Genomic DNA, 19,734 nt, shown 5'->3' with positions numbered 1-19,734 from the left:
AGCACCTTCACAATCCCTTTATCCCGAGTCATCTGCAGAAACACAGCGCCGACCTGTCCCTCAACAACTAAACTAGAAACTGATTTGATGTAACAGCATGTGTGACTCGTGTGGACATTCAGTCGTGTTGAGACGCCTAATTAAAGGGTTAGAAGCTGTGTCACCTAAAGGCCCATGTCAGTGTTTACGCATGTTCTAGCCATTTACTACCATACTGAAAAATGAGCATTTTATTTTTTTACAGATATTTGATAATAGTTTTTTGTTTGAAGAAAGATTAATATACTTCCAAAACTCCCTCTAGAACTACATTACATGTGTGTACAGAAGTACATGCACACCCTTCATTACTGCTGCTTCTCTGCACTTTCAGGTCTTTAAAAGAAGCTAAACACGTCCTGAACAACTACGGGATGGATGTCACTCTGCTCATCTCTCGGAAACTAAATCTAATAAGCACAATTCCTCACTCGTTGATTCCCACACAGTATGAAAGCCACCTCGTTTAGAATGGCAGACTGGTTTATGATTAACGAAGGTCATGCGAAAACTGAACTGGAGCAAATTACAAATCTCTACAAATTGATTTAAATGCCACCGGAAATGAAGGTTGCCCGTTAAAAAGGCTCAACTTAATGGACAGCTTTGGCAAATGGTTTATAGAAAACATGCAAAACACTGGTATGGTCCTTTAAACCTATGATTGTTTGTGTCCTGGCCTCCGTTTCTGTGAGGGACAGCTCATTATAATCAGCAACAATGACGACTGTGTCTACAACAATAAAGTGAACACCAAACTGTTCTGGTGTATTCCAAATATTCTTCACACTTCAGTAGTTTCAAATATAGAATTATAAAATGAAGGTGGACAGATTAAACATGGCACAACAGTTCTACAGTGTTTGACAGATTGCATCATAAATAAGCGCTTGGTTTGAGTAGATATGAAGACCATCTGTGGTGGTGTTGCAGATCTACCTGTGTGCGTGTGTGCGTGTGTGTGTGTGTGGTTTAACCCTTGATCTCCAGGATGGAGGGGTTGTGGTCGAGGATGGCCAGAATGATTTTGTCCATGTACTGCCGTAGACGCAGGTTGATCTCCTCCTGCTCCTTCAAGGCGTCGACCAGCTGAGCGAGACAGAGAAGTTGGTTAGAAGAGCAGTCGTGAGACAAAGAAACTCCACCCACCAGCTGCTGCCCCAGCACACTGACCTCGTCCCTGGATGCGTTGTCGATCTCCGCTGCCAGGCACTGGGCCTTCGTGTGACAGGCAAACAGGTTCTTGGCCTCGTACAAACTCAGACTGAGAATCTGAGCGTTCAGGTCGTCGTTCTGATCCCGCAGCTTGTAATTCTCCTGAGGAAGCAAAGCAAGACCAGTTGGAAATCTATTGAACATCCCATCATTTACTTCCATGACTGTATTTTATGGACAACTTGGATGTTAGTATTTCAGATACTCGTAGTGATGGATGGTTTATGTATCATTTTACCAACTACTATAATTAGCTGAAACTGAGAATCAGCTCAAACGACTGATAGGTGGATTAGCAGTCCAGGATGTTCTTACATAGTATATTAGTTATTAGTACTAGATTCCCTCAGTTATGGGTCTACAGTGAAGCTAGCAGTTAGAAATGGGTGGAAGAGATGAGTTCATCTGAAACATAAGACTGTATACAACGAACACAAGCAGCAGAGCAGCACCCTTACTGGATCTGGATCCATCTGGATTCTGGTGTGAAGCTGTTAACAAAGTTAGCTTCATAATTCAAGGTCAACTTTACAGCTAAGTGTTAAAGTCATCTTAGCAGCTAAAACTGCATTGGTAGCGACCTGTCAATCACAAGGTAGCCCCGCCCTAAATCATCCCCTGCTTTCTGGTCTGTTTGACTCTGAATGGACCATCATTTACACAATGAGCATCATGCTGTGTTGAAGCAGACTTGAAACTAGAGGTTGAGAGCATTAAGTCATGTTTACAGAGACAATAAATCAAGTGAAAAGTAGAGTAATTTTGTCATAGATGTCCATGCAACCAGAGAATTCGCCCCCTGATGGCCAACAGAGAGAATGCAAGTTTAAGGCTCTTCAGCCTGGCTTCACTTTTCAGACCTGGAGGTTGCCACCCACTCATTCTCCAACAGGTTAAATCGTCTATGAGTTCCATGTTTGTGGACTCAACCACGTAGGAGTAAATGTAGACAATAGAGTCTTATAGGGATAGAAAACAGGGGTGAGAGTGTGCTTTGTGTGTAAACCTGTTTCAGTCTCTTGACTTCATGCTCCATTTCGATCTCTCTGGTCCTGACGTTGAACTCCGACAGCCCCTTGCCCTGCCCTGGGTGCTCCATCTCCAGCTTAAACAGCTGCAGATACTCCAGCTCCCGGCGGAGATCATCAATCAGCTGCAGAGAAAAGATACGATTTAATGATCTCCTTAAACCTGCCGTGCAGAGCGTATTTCTCCCCCTTTTAGCACCGAGTAATTATGCTATGGGAGAGACTCTAGCCACAGATCCTGGGAGGATGTCAGGAGCTGTGGCGTCTGAGGAAGTTTCTGCAGTAAAGAAAAGGGAAACTGCTCTCAGAAAGGTTTAATGTTAAACCAAATATGTGCATAAAGACTTGAAGAGAGCACTCCAGGGGGAGATGCAGCGAGTTCACAACTCCGGTACAGTGCAAGTACACAAATGAAAGTTCCTCTAGCATTAATCAGCATTGTGGAACTCCTTTGGCAAGACCTTGAATAAAAGAGATGCTCATTTATATGCAAGACTGCCTCACCTCCTGCGTGGCCTCTTTTTCCTTCTGAAACTCGTGGCGGTTTTGCCAGAGCTTGTCCAGTATCTTCCTGTAGAGGTCCATCTCGTCTTTCAGCCTCAGACTCGTGTCCTCCAGCTTGTCGGTCATCTTCTGCTTCTCCTAAGGAGGAAAGACGGCGGGAAAGCACGTTGACAAATGGAAAGCAAATTCACCACAACTCTCACTTGAAGGGGACAGGTCATGAAAGAAAAACTTTTTTAAAGTGAATATTTCCACTTTATTACAATTATTGATAAAATAATTATGGCCCCCAGTGGGCCAGCGTGCATTAAACTGGAATGACATGTTAAAACGGCTGCTGTGCCCATTTAAATCTCGTTTTTGTACATTTGGGACCCTAGCTGTAATAAACAGAATCATCAGTTTCATAAATCACACTCACCTGGTCCAGTTTCTCAGTCTGAGACTTGAGTCTGCACACATTTATTTTCATCTCTCCATTCTCCTCTTCTAACAGCTGTACCCTGTGGGAATAAAAGCATGGACCAGTTTTTCAGCAGCTTTCTGCGATAAAAAGCTCCTTATATTTCTTAAATGATAAAACCCAGTTTTAACTATGCTGTTAATGTCCCCGACGACACCAAGGTTTATGACTTGTGTGACACTTTCCAGAGACAATTAAGAAGACATTTCTTGTCTGTGAGTCATCGCCCCGATAACCAGGGATTCTAACTCACCGTTAAAGATGTAAATAATTGCTCGATATCCAGTTATCAATATTCTTGAAATATTCTGATAATTTATCAACAGGGATCAGACTTGGGGAATATAATGTTGTTCGTCATCGCCATAGTTATGGTAACACACATCGTGCTTCTTGATGAGCTGGCCCAGAGGCAAATAATGGATGGATCTAAAGTGGGCTTCTTTAAAAGTGGTTTAACAGTTAAGGATTTGAGTGAGTTTGGGAAAATACCAGACTGTAAATGTGTGTACAACATATCCTTGGACGAACCGTTAAAAACAATGGTGGGGATGGAATCAGGGGAAGAAGTGGAACAGTTGAGTCGCTGAACACTGAATGGCGCAAAATGTGTTAAAATAGTAGTGAACTGAGAAGGAGGCAGAATAGGAGGAGTGTAATTTGGGGAATATTTGCCCTAAAAGATCCTATTTTGTTGTGGGAAAAAAAGCTGCAAAATCCTCACACTTGATCAGTGGAGATACAAGCACGTGGAATTGAAGTCCTGGGGTTGTTTAAAAGTTTATCATAGTAGAAAATAATACCCTTAAATTATGTGCATTAAAATTTTAAAACATGCTTGCCTTGCTTTTCTTACTTCAGAACGATAAGTAATTTATAGATATCCAGGTGCTCTAAATGCTGAACCTTTACCAGGGGAAAAATTATCAACTCGGCAAACCATTTAACTTGCATTTCTAAGGTTAAAGCACACACGACAGACAGCATCTTCATTCTGTTGCTCCAAATCACAGTTTCACTACCGTTGTGGAGCCGGATTTACATATTAGGGTGAGAGACAGCATGTTTCGTTTGTAGAGGTTTGGCTTGTTTTGGTGGTGGAGTACTGCTGATGAGTTTACCGGTTACAGAGCAGGTCTATCTCCATGTTTCTGTCCCTGTCCATCTTGGTGTAAGCTTCCCGGTGCCTCTTGGTCTCCTCCTCCAGACTCTGATCGGCCCTCGTCTCTGCATCCTTCACCTGCTCCTCCAGCTCATGGACCCTGGGACGCAAACAGAAGCAGTGTGAGAAACAAACAACAACATTACATGCAGTTTAACATAGCAGATTGGATAGATTGGGTTGGATGAAACTGTATGATGTTCACATGGGTCCCCCCCCCAGCTCAAAACAGCATGCCTTCTTCTGAAAACGTTGTTTTACAGGTGCAGCGTTTTTTCAGCTGAGGGCTCTGTGTGTAAGATTTGGCGGCATCTAGTGGTGAGGTTGCCATGCGATGGCCAAAGCCAATGGTCATATCTAGAGCCAGTGTCTGTCTTGTCCTTTCTGGGCTACTGTAGAAACATGATGTTGCTACATGGCAGACTCCTTAGAGACGATCAACTCTGTATGTACATAGAAATGGCTCAATTTAAGGCAACTTAAACACAACAAGTCTATTTTCCCCAGGTGATTATACACTAAATCGTATGAACAAACAATCAATTACTGCCAATAGATTCCTCTGAATGCTACACACTGGCCCTTTAATAAATAACAGATTCAGAGATTGGGTTTCCTACCTGTGTACTAGTTGTAAGTTCTCCTGTTTGAGTTTAGACTTGAGGTCACCGTTGGCCAGACTGTCGCTTTCCAACTCCGTCACCTTCTTCTCCAGATAACTGACCTGAGGAAGACAACCAGACTTTAAAACTAGAGCTTCACCAAATAGCTTCACTAATGTTTTTTGTTTAAAGGCCTAAACGCACTGAGCTTAACGCAGGTTTTGAAGGACACCTATACTTCCACCTACTCCACCCTCGTTTAGATTCTGGAGCATCAAATGAGGATCCATCGACCAAAGCCTTTTTTCAGCAGTCATACACTTCCTGTTTGGAGAGCTCAAAGCAATAACAAGCTGCGGGTGTTTTCCCGATTATTTTTTAAAAGAAATATATGATCAATAATTATTCTAAATAAATATAAACTTAATATTGCTGTTGTCTGTGGCGTCTGCTACAACTGCTTTTATTCTGCAGGCTTAAACATGACAGGACACACGTGGATTGTGCAGCATGTCAGCATTTCATCCAAAATCTGAGGAGACAAGGTCACCAGTGTTTGCTAATTTAAAAAGAGCTGGCAATGTTTACAATGTTTCCTGCGGTAATAACCAGGTGAGAAGTAGACGCATAGACTTCTCAGACTTCTATATCATCAAACTTCTTTTTGCCACCAGAGTCCAGATGCTTTGACTGGGACGACCATTTCAACATTAAAAATGTACATGAACTGCCTGCATCTTTGCGTGTTTGTACTTTCTCGGTGATGTCCAGGTCACAGGAGTCGATGCTGTCGGTGAACAGATCCTCTGTGCTGCTTCCCTGACTGGAGCCGAACACACTGTGGTTGGCCTGGAACAGCTGACTGCAGGGAGGAGAGGAAACATTAGAACCCAACAGCATAATTACTATTCTGTCACGATAATCAACTGTGCCTCTTATTGTAGGACCATTTATCACCCTGCTTAATGCTGAACCCTTCATTGAGATCCGTTACAAGTGATTAGTCGGCCACCCCGCGCCCTCCCTTTTTATGCAAATGCTGATTCAAGGCAGTGTATGAATTTAAAAAGGGTGATTAGCATCAAAGTCGCATCACTCACCGTCCAAATGCTGTGCTGGTAATCTTTCTATTAGGGCTGAAACACAAGAGAGAGACTGAGTCACATTATCATTAATACCTTCTATCAAGGCTACGACACATCGACACGTTTCACCCGTTCTCAAGCACAGTTTTGTACGCAGAGAAAAACATCATTTCTATCCGATACTGTAACTGTACATGCTAACGTTAAAGGTTAACATTTTAATGGGGCCAAACACACGACCGAGTCACATTATGAGTTGCCATGAGGAAGTTAGATGAGCCTCAGATATAAATGTTTTATTTAGAGTGTCCTCAATGGGTTGATGACTTTGGTTCCAATGACTGATGTAATGTCATTTTGTTCTCCAATTATACAATGTACATCACTAAACATGTTCAACTTGAATAATTCGTTCATCAACACCTGATTGAAGTGTTCCCTTTATTTTTGTGAGCAGTGTACTCTGCATTTATTGCTTTTGCTAATTAATTCTACCAGTTCTGACCACGATTTAAGCATCAAAGATTTAAATACAACACATCATTGAAAGTTGAGCAGAAATATCCTCCCCACAAATACCCTGTCAAGTGTTTTTTCACAAACTGCTGCTGTACTGCATCTCACAGAGTAACAAAATCTAGCAACCAGCCACCCTGTCTGATTTGGATGCGGTAGCTATAGCAACAGTTCATCCTCACTCTTTGCTGTGGTTTGCAGGGTCTGGTGCCAAGAAGGAATAGGAGGGTGGGATTTGGGTGAATGTTTTGTGTCTGTGAGCATCGTTGGATCAGGATGGTGCTGAGGCAGTCTGGGTTTATACCCCCCCCAGCCATCTCCCACCCACCATGGCTTGCTCCCATTCAGCCTCTGTGTTTATGCTCCGGTCTTCATGGACTTTGCGTTTTACCTGTTGGCCTTGAGGTTTCGAAGTCGAGCCTCCAGGTCATTGAGAAGATTGACTTTCTTGCAGCACTGAGAACAGTAGATGTCCAGCAGCTCACTGTTATACAGCTGCCTCATCTTCTGAGGAGTCTGTCCACCACTGCAAATACAAAGAACCCGTCTATATGTTGACTGCAATATCAAATGTGTTAACACAGCGTGGCAGGGACGATACAATCTAGGAAGATCTTTCACTGCAATTTCTGTTTGGACCATATAACCAGTAGCAACAGCACAGATCTGTATGATCATTTTTATGGGAAGTGCACGACAGCCATGTTTAATTTGAGACCCTACCCTGTCAAAATGAATGCGCTATGCAAGTAACTACATGGAAGTGTAATAACAGAAGTATCTGGCTTTTTTAAGGATGCTCTCTAAGGAGATTCATAACATTTTCCAGAGTGAAAAGATCAAAACATCAATCAGAATGGAGTATAGAACAGGAACAGTCACAAAGTCTGCCAAAAACAGGCCTTCTAGGAAAACAAAAAGTCACGCTCCCGTTCCATCTTACGCTTTAAGACATGAGAGTATGCAAGTCAGGGTGTGTGCTTCTAGCTGGACCACCAACCTGGAGGGAAGGGAGGATCCCAGGTCTGAGAAGCCATTTGTTCGGGAGTCATCTTCAGGGCAAGGGCTGCTGGGAGTAAAATCCACATCCTCCCCCTCACCGTAGTCCTCAAACTGCTCCTCCCCAGAGATGACGGATGCAGACGCTGAGCCCATCAGATGGCTAGGGTTTAATAGCAGGAAGTACAGGAAGAATGGTTAATAATAATAAATAAATAAAAATATAAAACTACCACACTCATATCATAAATAAACCTCTCCTGGAGAAAAAGTGATACAGATTCAAAGTAGAGCTCCTGACTTGTCACTTATAGTCACTGATTGGCCTCGATCCCGCCGACGACCTATAAAAATGGACGACGTGATAGCTCCCTAAAAGTGAAGCCAAAACATCTTGGTCTCTCCCTGGTGGTAACTACAATAAAAGGTCAGCAGGGGTCAAACATTTTCCCCAAAGATGGCTTCTGTCTTTTTAGGCTTCTAATCCGAGTGTTAATTACTCCGACATGTTTGGCTTTAATTAGTTATGTGATGCTATGAAAAGGGGTCGTGACATCATGATTGACAGTCATTTGTGTGGATGGGCGGGTCCTAAATACAGCAGCTCCACCACCCGATCATGACTACTTGCTTTGACTGACCGGTCTTGCCGTCTTGGATCCAAAGAGTCAGAGCTGTTGCCGTTTTCAGTGCTGCTGTCCATGTCGCACTCTCCGTCAGCGCCACAACCCTCGCCATACATGCTGCATTCTGGGTAGGAGCGCGTACACATGATAATGGGAGGGCCCAGCTTGGCCTCGCCGTTCTACAAACAAAAACACACATCGTTATGCCACGTTGGTGAGAAGAGTCAGGATTCACAGCACGCTCATGTTGTGTTCAGGGTATTGCATCATGCAGTACAAAGAAAACACATTTCCAGATGAACTGGAAGGTACCCTCTAATCTTTCTGCAATCACCGGGCAACTGGCAGGAAAAAAACAAAATCCATAAAGATGACTGGATGGAACAAGTGCTTGATTTACCATTTACATCCTACAAGCACTTAATATTCACAGTGGATACTTTTAATAAAAATAAAACAAAATCAGCAACCCTGAGACGGATGTGATTCCTTTTAAATAGAATTAAACAAGACCAAGAAATCTGCCTGAAACAGCAGCCTCTGTTAAAGCAGCAGCTCTCATTTAGACCTCGAATAAAATATTTCTAGAGACAACAGGTGCAGTTTAAATCGACGTAGAATTAAATTCAACTTGCAGACTTTAAGTACACCTCTAGCATTTAACCTGGTGATGGTCTCCTGGGTTGATTTACAGAGAGAGGGCTCTCGCATGCCCCAGATTTGTGGGTCATCAATTATACACGTGGCTGTCTGGCTTCAACCAACCGAGGATCCACGGGAGGATAAACATTTACATCTGCAATTACAAAACAGGTGCTTTCCTCCCGTTTTTACTTCAGATTTTTAAGTCTTAAAACGTGGTTTGTGTTTGTTGTGCATGTGTGTGTGTACTCATGCATGCACACACTCCAGCAGACAAGGCATGATCTGTAAGAGGCTTTCATTCATCAATTATACACATGTTTTTGTCTGAGATGAAGAGGAGTGTGTGGAAATAGGGATGAGTGACGAAGAGTAAATGAGGATTTGTGGACCCTGAAGTCAGACATGCAGATTGTTGTAATTGTTAGGTTTGGTGTTCCCTCCCTAGTTACAAATCGACATCACGGCATCGACTTCCTCCATGTCATTTCTTCATTCTTCCACCGTCAACAACAATTCAGAACACTTGTGTGAATCCAAACGCCAAGTACATAATCACCAAGAACACAACTGACAGCAGGGTGAGGAAGATGTCAATCAAGCACACACGCACGCACACACACACACACAACTGAGCAAAGATCCAATTAGTGAAGAGTGAACACACCTGTGTGGGTGGACCATCAACATACAAGCAGTTTAGTTAGTCAAAGAAATAAAACAAATTAAAAATCTCACTGAAATTAGATGTTTTACTTCCAGGCCTAAACAACTGTAAAACCAAACATCAGTGGTGAAGAAGACCACACCTTCTATTATACTGGTTCAAAATATGTAATCCAAAGTGGATCCACACACAATAACAGAACATTACATCAACCATCACCTGGATCTTGATTGTAATCTGTGTGTAAATGCACTAAATGCTATTTTCATTTAAATTTTAGAAGCCATATTCTCTCAATCTGAAACACACATCTGAGCAATCAAGTGAGCATGCCGCATGTCTCCTCTCCAGTCACACCCCTGTGTGTGTGTGTGTGTGTGTGTGTGTGTGTGTGTCATTCAAATCAACATACGCTGTCCTTTATCGTGGAGCTAGGACCAAAATCCTCTGTATTCCTGAAGCTTGAAGGCTCACACGTGCATCACTGCAGCTCTGTCATTCACGTTTGAAAACACCGATGCTTGCTTTATGTGGGACAAAGCCACACCTCCACCCCCCCTCCTCTCTATCTCGCTCTACCTCTCTCGCTCTCTCTCTTGTTGCTAAGCAACTGTTCAGTTAGGCTGATCTCTAGTGGTGGGGATTACACACAGTGCAGCTTTGGTTGTATTGCATATTCATTCATATTTTTGTCATTCATGCTACTGTGCATGCTGAAGTCTGAACAAGAGAAGCCTATTTCTGCCAGGAAAACAAAAAATAGATGTAATGTTAGCAACAGTAAGTAAGTGTAATATAAGTCTTTTATGATTTTGATTTATTGTCTCATAATTCCCACATTCTTTCAAGAAACTTAGGAATGAAAGCTGGAGATGAACCAACGCTGACATGAAAACTCCACACCTGGACCCTTCTAAAAAATGCTCATGGTAATTCAGAAAGATAACTCCCTGCTTGGAGAGGGACAGCTGGAGCTCCAGGCCCCAAATAAGTGATGGGAAATAGTTGGGTGGAACTTTCTAACTGTCAATCCTCACTGAAAGCATTTTGAAGCATGATATCCATTATATTTAGTGCATCAATCCACAGTGACTCACGTCTGACAAAGGCCCCCATGTTTTTCTTACACTTAAAGTCTGTTTTTATCACCTTGAATTAAATCTGCATAGACAGCTGATTAAATCCCACACTTTGTATGTGTGTTTTGAATTTATTAACTGTATCTACATTGATTGATGAAGGCTCATTTTCTGTTATCTGTCCGTTATCTCGTCTGTTTCACGACAGGAAGATTCCTCTCGATCGAGTAATAAATAAAAACATGTTTTAGGTAAAACTAAACACAATGATGAGAAACGGTGTCCAGATTTTAACTCAAGCGGTATCTCATCAATTTCACTTGCTGTGGGTGTTGCATATGTATGTTTATATTAGTTATCATTGCTAAAGTGTCAACATTTTCTTTTCCTGGCTGAGAGGGCTCAGTCCCTTTTAAAAAACAGCCTGTAAACAGTCTGTATAGAGCTGTGTTATCTTACATCCTGCTATATCCCAATGTTTTTTTACTCCCAACTCGTCAAAAACAGATGCTTGGTCAGCGACGCCCTGAGCTTCAAACTGTGGCGCTCTACATAACCCTCTAGTGTCAGTTTTGGACGTGACAGAGACCGTTTCCATTCATTACATGCCTAGTGTGTTTTCTATGGGGTCAGTTCAGTCTCATTAATAATGAATACACAGAGAAGGATTCACAAATGTATTTTGTGATTTATATATAAATGACTCTCTTCTCACAAATACATTTCGTTTTAAATAAATGTAATATAAATCCATAAATATATGAATTAAAAAAATATTTGCAATTTTCATCAAAAATGTATTTGTATGTTGTTACATTTATATACAAAATGTTAAACTTGAATTTGAAAGACGCTTTTCATTTGTGAACTTGTTTGCATTTGTTTGTGGATTTTTGAGACTCTCCTGACGTGGCTGGATTCACAACATGGATTTTTTTCAACAAGGAACTCTCTGTAGCCAATCAGATGCCTCCCTCGTTTTCAGCCAATCACATGACTGCATTCCCACGAGGGTACCTCATCATGGCCAGAGCACAGCTTTTTCTCTGCGCATTTTGCGCATTTGCGTTAGCTATCTAGTTAGCCATAATGCTTTTAGACAACGAATCATAAGCTAACTTAGCTAGCATAATATGATCCTACTAACATCAGAAAACATAACCGTAGCTAAAAGCTTTAGCATTTGCTTGCTAAAGCTTACCTGTTGTTAATGGATGCAAAAATAAGTTACAAGCAAACCATAATAACTATAAATACTACATTGGTTTCAAAGTGATGACTATGAGAGCTAGCTAACGTTAGCTAGCTAATGAATTTAGCTAGCTACAAACAAGCTAACGTTGGCTAGAGAGAGAATAAAATCCCTTTTTAAAATACTTTTTGTTCTTATTTCTTTTACCGAAAAGCAACGCAAAATGCGCAGAGAAAAAGCTGTGCTCTGGCCATGGTGAGGTGCCCCTCGTGGGAATGCAGTCATGTGATTGACTGAAAACGAGGGAGCCATCTGATTGGCTACAGATAGTTCCTTGTTGAAAAAAACGCATTTGTGAATCCAGCCACGTCAGGAGAGTCTCAAAAATCCACAAATAAATGCAAACAAGTTCACAAATGAAAAGCGTCTTGTAAATTCAAGTTTAACAGTTTGTATATAAATGTAACAACATACAAATACATTTTTTATGAAAATTGCAAATATTTGTTTAATTCATATATTTATGGATTTATATGACATTTATTTAAAACGAAATGTATTTGTGAGAAGAGAGTCATTTATATATAAATAACAAAATACATTTGTGAATCCTTCTCTGTGCATTCATTATTAATGAGACTGAACTGACCCCATAGTTTTCAAAATAAAATTCCTACTTAGGCTTACGTATTTTAGTAAGATTGTACCTGGTAAATATAACCATTGTCAGTAACAGATGGCTGGTTGGAGGTAACGCTTCGGGGACCCACAGACATCTTCAGTATCTCCTCACAACCTGGCAGGAGGAGGAGGAGGAGGGAAGGGGAGAAGAAAGCAAAAAAAGAAGAAAACACAGTAAACTACTATGAATAGAACACTGTGGGGAAACATTTATTTACTTTTTAGCTCTTAAAGTAAGATGACACCACAATCATGGCTGTAATGAATGAAGCAACATTATTTAGCTTAGCTTAGCCTAAAGCCTGAAAGGGGGGGGGCAGCTAGACTGGTTCTGTCTAAAGAGGTAGCCATTTTTGTAAATTGATTTATTTATATTCAAAAATGTCACCATATGAAGCACTGTACCAGATTGTAGCTTAAAACTAATTGGCATCTGTATCCCTTGGCAGGTCGAAACATAATTTCATATCCGATACATATCTTACCTTTAATGGCGAACACTGCCTGGCAAAAGTCTTTGAAGTTGATCTTCCCATGAGCGTTAGGATCCAGGTACCTGGTTAACTTCTTCACCTGCAACAGACAGAATTATTTCAAGATATTTTAACACAATACTGCAGCCTTTATCTTCAGACTCTGGGTATTAAATACTGTAAATCTTCTTAAGTGTGCTGTGATGATAGCCATGCTAGTGGAGAGGCTCCGTAGATCAATGGTCAAGGTCTGTTGGTTCCTCTTTTATTTCCTAATGAAAATCCTTGAATTGTAGATAAAAAAAGCAAAAGGATTACATTTTCGAATTTGTATGATTTGTATTTTAGAATGTATTTGTTTTTTGTTGTTGTTTTTTTACATAGTGGCGGTTCTCTCATCTCAAAGTGTTTCTTTATAGGTTTTTGGAAAGATGCCGGAAATAAGGTGCTCCTTAGAAATAAATCAGCCTAAGAGATTTTAATGTTTTTTTTTTCCATAGCAAAAAATACAACAGTGAACACCCCAGTGAAGTTTTTACATGTCTTAAAGACGCATTTACCAAGAATTAAAAATCCAGTGGAAAAATCAAATTTTTCTTGAGTGCAATGCTAACTTTCTGTTTGGCCAAAACAAAATCTCATCCCTGCAGCACTTTAAAGAGCGCATCGTCACTCACGGAGATTTAATAGTGTCTAATGATGAAATATATACCACAGTACTTTGCTGCTGGTCCTGCAGTAAACAGCCACTGAACAGGAAGTATAAAGCAATAATGAAATAATTCAGGGAGGATTCCAGTTTCTGGAGCTGAATGCAAATCATTGCAACCAGAGCTGCAGAATTATGCAAAAATAGTTCTGCTTCAGTCGTAAAGTCACATTGTCCACTCAGCACACTTTCATCCACATAACATACAGTATACAGTATATCCACTGTGTATTTCTATAGTGAGAAGAGTTCCTCTCACATCACAGAAACTGATTCCAGAGAGGTTTTCTCCTTATTTGCTCTCTAAATGAGTTTGGACATAATGACAACATTTTCATTATACAATTGAACTGATTTAGGTGGGTGGAGTCGTTATATCGCTCGCTTCAAAGCCACTGGATTCCACTGACAAAAACAGTAATTGATTAGCTTACTTTGCTTAACTACAGCTGAGATAAAGTAAGAAGTGTTTGCCTACAGTGCACCCTCAAGCTGGTTTCTGCTCCTGCATCAACTCCTCTAATCACATGTTTGGGAAATGTCCTTTGAAATAACTCTACTGTCACACATCAGAAGATTATGGCTCTGACTCTTAACATAGAGAGCAGACGTTGGACACAGGCTTTGGTCTTCAAATTATCTTTCGTGGGAGAGGGTTTCTGAGTCTGGATGAATAGATCAAAGTGTTTACTGTGGAACAACCTGAGTTACAGCGGCATCGTCACACAGATTCACACTTCCCAGAGCTCAGCGTCACATCATCACGCAGCCTTAACACTGCTCACTGTCAGCATCAAACACCTTCAGACACTTCAATGTCAGATAAGCAGAAACCAGTGTCAACCAATCCCATATTATTATTCATCTGGAACTCATTTTAATGTTTGTCTCTCATGTGTTTGCATTAAGAGAAAATCATAGATTGTTATTATATATATATATATGATGCAATGATCAAACACTGAAGTTCAAACACAGCACTTTAGAGGTGCTGACCACTTGAGAATTTTGTCAATGCATAAGACAAAATTCTCATGGAAAACTGTATAAAAATGTCAGTCACCTCCTACAATAAAGTTTTGTTTCGTCCAACCAGGAGTCGGTTTCCAAATACATAAAGCAGAGAAACACATTTTAAAATCAGCAAAAACGTTGCATATATTGGAAAATGTTGTGAGATAATAATATGTAGGGTAATTGTTTTTTTTTTTTTTTTAAATCAACACAAATTATCAGGATAAAATTAGCAAAACAAGACCCAAATGGTGCTTCAGTACACAAAATAAATGTTTTCACCGTAGAAATACTGAACAAATATAATTGTTATGTGTTTTATACATAAACATTTCAATAAAACTAAATGTAATAATGGCTCATTCGTATGCAGTATATTAATAGCAGTGTGGTGGCAAGGTAAACATGTGGAATAAACATATTAAACTGACGCTCACTGCAGTCGACTAATCACCATAGAAACCAATGTTTCCAGATGTGTGTGTGTTTCCCAATGAAGTAATACAGTACTGGTGCACGGAGCATCATCTCATAGAGACAGATCATTGCATTTACTTTAGAACCGACCAATCCGCTCACAGGACTCCTTGTGAAGCTCTCATCGCCATGGTGACAAAGAACACAGATATGAGAGGAGCTGCGAGAGGGGAGGAGGAAGATGGAGAAGTAGCTACCTCTTAGTACGACCGGGTTATTTTTAGTGTTCGGGTGCTCCGCTCAGCCGCCATGACAGCTTAAAAGGAAAATCTACTCTCGCTGTTAGCTGTCATTTATCAGTGATACTCCGTGCATCCAGGATTTAACGCGCAGACCTATTCTCATTTCTCCACTGAGTTTAATTTCTTCCTCTTTCAAGCTTATGTTGTACACGGCAGTCTAAATAACCAGCGTTACTCCAACGCAAGTTAAAGTCCTCTTGAATGTGAAGGACACAAGTCTATCCCTCATCTGGAACCATTAATGTTCATTTATTATAGTTCACTTTTCCCACATATTTTAAAATTCAGTCCCTATTCCTGCAAGGCAGTCCGTGGTGATTTTTCTTTCATGCGGGTATACAAATCAACTTGTAGTTTTTAACTACTCCACATGATGAAAAGGGAACTTTGACAGAGAAATAATTGCTTTTAATGTAATGATGCTGTCACAACGTCTCTGCAGGTTGAATTTCATAGCACACTGAAATGTATGAAATCTGGAGACAATGCTGGCATACAGACCTATCTATCCGTGCCCAATTAAATCCTCCATATGGATCTACATTCCATAACAAAAACACGTACTGACTCAGTAAATCAATCAATCAAATCAATGGAATGGAACAGTGTTTTAATATGATAGATTAGCAAGCCGCGGGACAATGGGGGAAGCAATCAGATGATGAATCAAGAGTTAGTCATCCCTGCTGCTGAACCTGAACTGGCAGTGAGCTCTCCATGGTACTGAACCTGAGGCTTGTGCTACCTGCTCTACCCAACCTTTGGATATCTGGCGTACCTTTGTTGCTAATCTGCACCTCTCTAAGAACTCAACATCTTTTCTGGCGCTCCCAACTCACTCACCATAAACCCTGTGTGCATTAGATTTGATCAACTTAACATTAAAAACCTAAGATGACACCCTGTGCCCATTTCGGCATCACAGAGTTTGCAGTGTTCAATCTAAGGTGAGCGAAACAACATGAAAACATAGCTAGGTGGTTTGACTTGGGTTGGTGCAACAGCATGAGTACAGAGTCGCACTGATGTCGTGTCTGGAGACAACCTTTTTGTTTTTCGAAATCACAAGTTAATTATTTTGTTATCTTGTAAAAAACAAGACGGTGAAGTTATTGTTTGTGTCCGAGGAAACATAGTCTCTTCATCTAATTGCACTTTGTCTGATACAACTACAACAAACCAATGACAACTCAGCTTACATGGAAACACAACTGCAACACTTCACTGTCTGCTTCGCTCTCGTGACATTTCCACCAACTTCATTTCATTATCACAGAAGAGTACATATCCCGTAAAATCAATTACGACATTGTTTATTGGTAATACCACATGGAATGTTTGTTTCCAGTAAATCAAGTTGAATCCCTGCACATTTTAAGTATTTCATCAAGTTATACAAAGACCAACTCAGATGAAGATGTGCAGGATCGCAATTTGGTGTCACAATATACATTGAGCCAGTAATGAATAGAGGAATATGCATCACCGGGTGCATACTGGAAAAAGAAAAAAAGCATAGTGCATTAGCTTAAACATAACACTGCAAACTACAGGCACGACTTTATGAATGTGTTATGTATGGCTGCATATATATATATATATATATATATATATATATATATATACACACACTGTATATAGTAATTTATGTTTATGTACTTGACTGCAGAACTTGCTTCTTGTTTATCCTAATTATTTCATCATTATCCTAGTAATTATTGTGCACACTGAACACCAAGACAAATTACTTGTATGTGAAAACGTACTTGGCAATAAACTGAGTCTGATTAAACAAATGTTCTTCTTTTTCACCAGGGTTATTTGCCCCAAGTTCAATTTTAAAAAGATGCTCGGCATCTGTAAAGCTACTTCACCTGACCTCTCTACATTTAGTAAGCTGGAACACTTTAATAATAATAATAATTATGAATGAGTAATAATAGCTGGAACTGTAAATGTGGTTCTGACACATATCCAGAGATCAGACACAATGAAGAGGTAACAAACATGACACGTCGTCATGTAGCTGCACACCGAAGCAGCAGATATGCTCCTAGCTAGCTAGTCTCCTGTAATGAGTCATTAGGAGCGAACACCTCGCGCACACCTGTGACATTTAAACACGTAGACAGGTTGCCGGTTGTTGCCAGCGGCTCACAAAGGTCCACCAGTCGCCACTTGTTACTAATTAATGCCAACCGTATCCAAATAAAACCGTTAGTTGAGCGACCACGGGCACGTTCAAGCGTAGTTAACCGGTCCTCACCTCGTCTCCTTGACCGAACTGAAGACCGAGGTCCACCAAGTGCTCCACCCGGATGAAGCCGTCAGCATCCTCGTCACACACGTCGAAAACCTCCTTGAGCCTCCTCAGAAACTGTAAAAGCTGCTCCTGCTCGGGAACAACGCGTCCCTCCATCGTAGAGCTGCTTTCGTCGGCGAAAGGTGGATTTCTTTGTTATTTTTCCTGTTAAAGAATCGCCTCGACGGTCGCCATCATCATCCCCGTCCTCGGCTGCTGCAGCTGCTGCTGCTGTGACATAAGCAGCGTCGCGTGTTCAGGAGGCGCGAGGAGTTACGGAAAAGGACGATGATTTACGACTACGACACGAGGCGTTGCGTCACAAACCGGATGCTAATTAATAATCCAGATTCCAGGTGTGTTAGCGACGAAATAAGACCGAGCAGCTGCTTCCTTAGCCTATAATGCTTTTTTATTAAAGCTGCGTTTCCCCTAAAACGATCCGATAACATCAACCTGTAGAACTGTATGGAAACTAAAAGGAAAAAACATGGATAAAATGCTAGGAATGGCAACGATACAAAATGTGGTTGAGGTAGTAAATCAAGATTAAGATTTAAGAAATGTAATTTCTGAGAAGAAATTCTTCTTGTAATGAATGAAAAGATAAAGCACAACTTCACCCTAATTGCTCCTGACGAGCTGGCTGACTCCGCCGTCTGTGTGTGTGAATGTGTGCGTGGATGGGTGAATGTCAGTCATTTCTGTTAATATAATAATATAGTCCTATATAAATGATGCCATTTACCATTTAAATACACTCCAGCCTTGGCTACTCGGTCTGGTATGACTAGTGGATTATGCTAGCGACCTAATACTAGATATTTAGCTATGTATTTATGTGTAGTCAGCATGAGCAAACAGAGTTTGCCACCTTAAATAAAAAATCAAAAAATCTAATTGACCCGTTTCAAATTTTTAAAAGAAGAAAAATGGTAGAAGTATATTCTTTTTCTACCTGAAACTCAATGGCCTTAGCTTATTTTCTGTGATAAACATCCCCCCGCGACCCTGAATACAGCTTATCCTGTATTCAGGGTCGCGGGGGGGCTGGAGCCAATCCCAGCTGTCATTGGGCGAAGGCAGGGTACACCCTGGACAGGACGCCAGTCTATCACAGGGCCGACATGTAGAGACAAACAACCATTCACGCTCACATTCACACCTACGGGCAATTTAGAGTCATCAATTAACCTATCCCCATCCTGCATGTCTTTGGACTGTGGGAGGAAGCCGGAGAACCCGGAGAGAACCCACGCTTACACGGGGAGAACATGCAAACTCCACACAGAAGGAACCCAGGCTGACCCGGGAATCGAACCCAGGACCATCTTGCTGTGAGGCGAGAGTGCTACCCACTACACCACCGTGCAGCCCTGTGATAAACATGTACAAACAAAAAATAATAATGAAGCACACATGCTACTATACCCCACACATTTACATCCTTCATATGGTGTTCGGTGGTAGTAGTGGGGGGGGCGTGAGACGCAGATCAGTTCGTTTTTTTAGTTGTGAAAATGAAAATAAAGGACTGCACTTTTTTTTTCAAATTATGACTTCCATCACTATGCCTACCTTCTAACCCTCTGAGACCCACATAGAGAACTCTCCGTCTTGTCATACTTTTGTGTTGCCTATTGCCCTATAAAATTGTCATTTTTTACAGTATCATCATGTTATATGCATCCCCAGAATCAGCACAACCTCAGCTAACTGTGTGTATCACTCAATAAATACTTATACACTATAATAGGGGATTTTAGCCCATAAATTAAAAATAAATAAAAAACGCACCTTGAATTTTTACACATTTTATTTTAAAAAAAGCACTGCAAGCCATTACGAAAGAAAGAAAATATCAACATAGGACGTTTCACACACTTGTTTGGATTGTGCTAGAAGTTATTTGAAGCTTCGAGCTGCCTTTGTCTATGAAATATGGATATTATTTTGGGTAGTGTCCATGGGCGGTTTTTTTTGCCAGGAATGGTCCTTTCCTCTCCCTGCCCTAAAT

General features: G+C 40.9%; 1 protein-coding gene across 1 annotated transcript; it reads right to left on the bottom strand.

Moving 5' to 3' along the window:
• Positions 1-389: 389 nt before the first annotated feature.
• On the bottom strand, positions 390-17,935 carry rab11fip4a (RAB11 family interacting protein 4 (class II) a). Its single transcript, XM_084037309.1, has 15 exons — positions 17,682-17,935; positions 12,986-13,073; positions 12,527-12,615; positions 8,255-8,418; positions 7,615-7,776; positions 7,006-7,140; positions 6,114-6,149; positions 5,767-5,875; positions 5,032-5,135; positions 4,371-4,511; positions 3,208-3,289; positions 2,787-2,924; positions 2,261-2,407; positions 1,213-1,356; positions 390-1,128 (listed from the first exon to the last, which is right to left on the bottom strand). The coding sequence occupies exons 1-15, from the start codon at positions 17,832-17,834 to the stop codon at positions 1,012-1,014; spliced, it is 1,809 nt and encodes a 602-aa protein (XP_083893435.1). The 5' UTR covers positions 17,835-17,935; the 3' UTR covers positions 390-1,011.
• Between the last annotated feature and the right edge of the window lie 1,799 nt (positions 17,936-19,734).

This window comes from Eutrigla gurnardus (assembly GCF_963514095.1).
Source record: "Eutrigla gurnardus genome assembly, chromosome: 20".
In the NCBI taxonomy this organism is placed as follows: Eukaryota; Metazoa; Chordata; class Actinopteri; order Perciformes; family Triglidae; genus Eutrigla; species Eutrigla gurnardus.
Note: the sequence above shows the minus strand (reverse complement) of the source record. Positions and strands in the feature narration are given on the sequence as shown.

Bases quoted from the DNA above. Each gene is read 5' to 3' on its own strand.
- rab11fip4a (XM_084037309.1), bottom strand. From the start codon at position 17,834: ATGGAGGGACGCGTTGTTCCCGAGCAGGAGCAGCTTTTACAGTTTCTG. The intron at 13,074-17,681 runs GTGAGGACCGGT...TGTCTGTTGCAG, and splicing joins AGTTCGGTCAAGGAGACGAG to GTGAAGAAGTTAACCAGGTA. The intron at 2,925-3,207 runs GTGAGTGTGATT...TTTCCTCCTTAG, and splicing joins AGACTGAGAAACTGGACCAG to GAGAAGCAGAAGATGACCGA.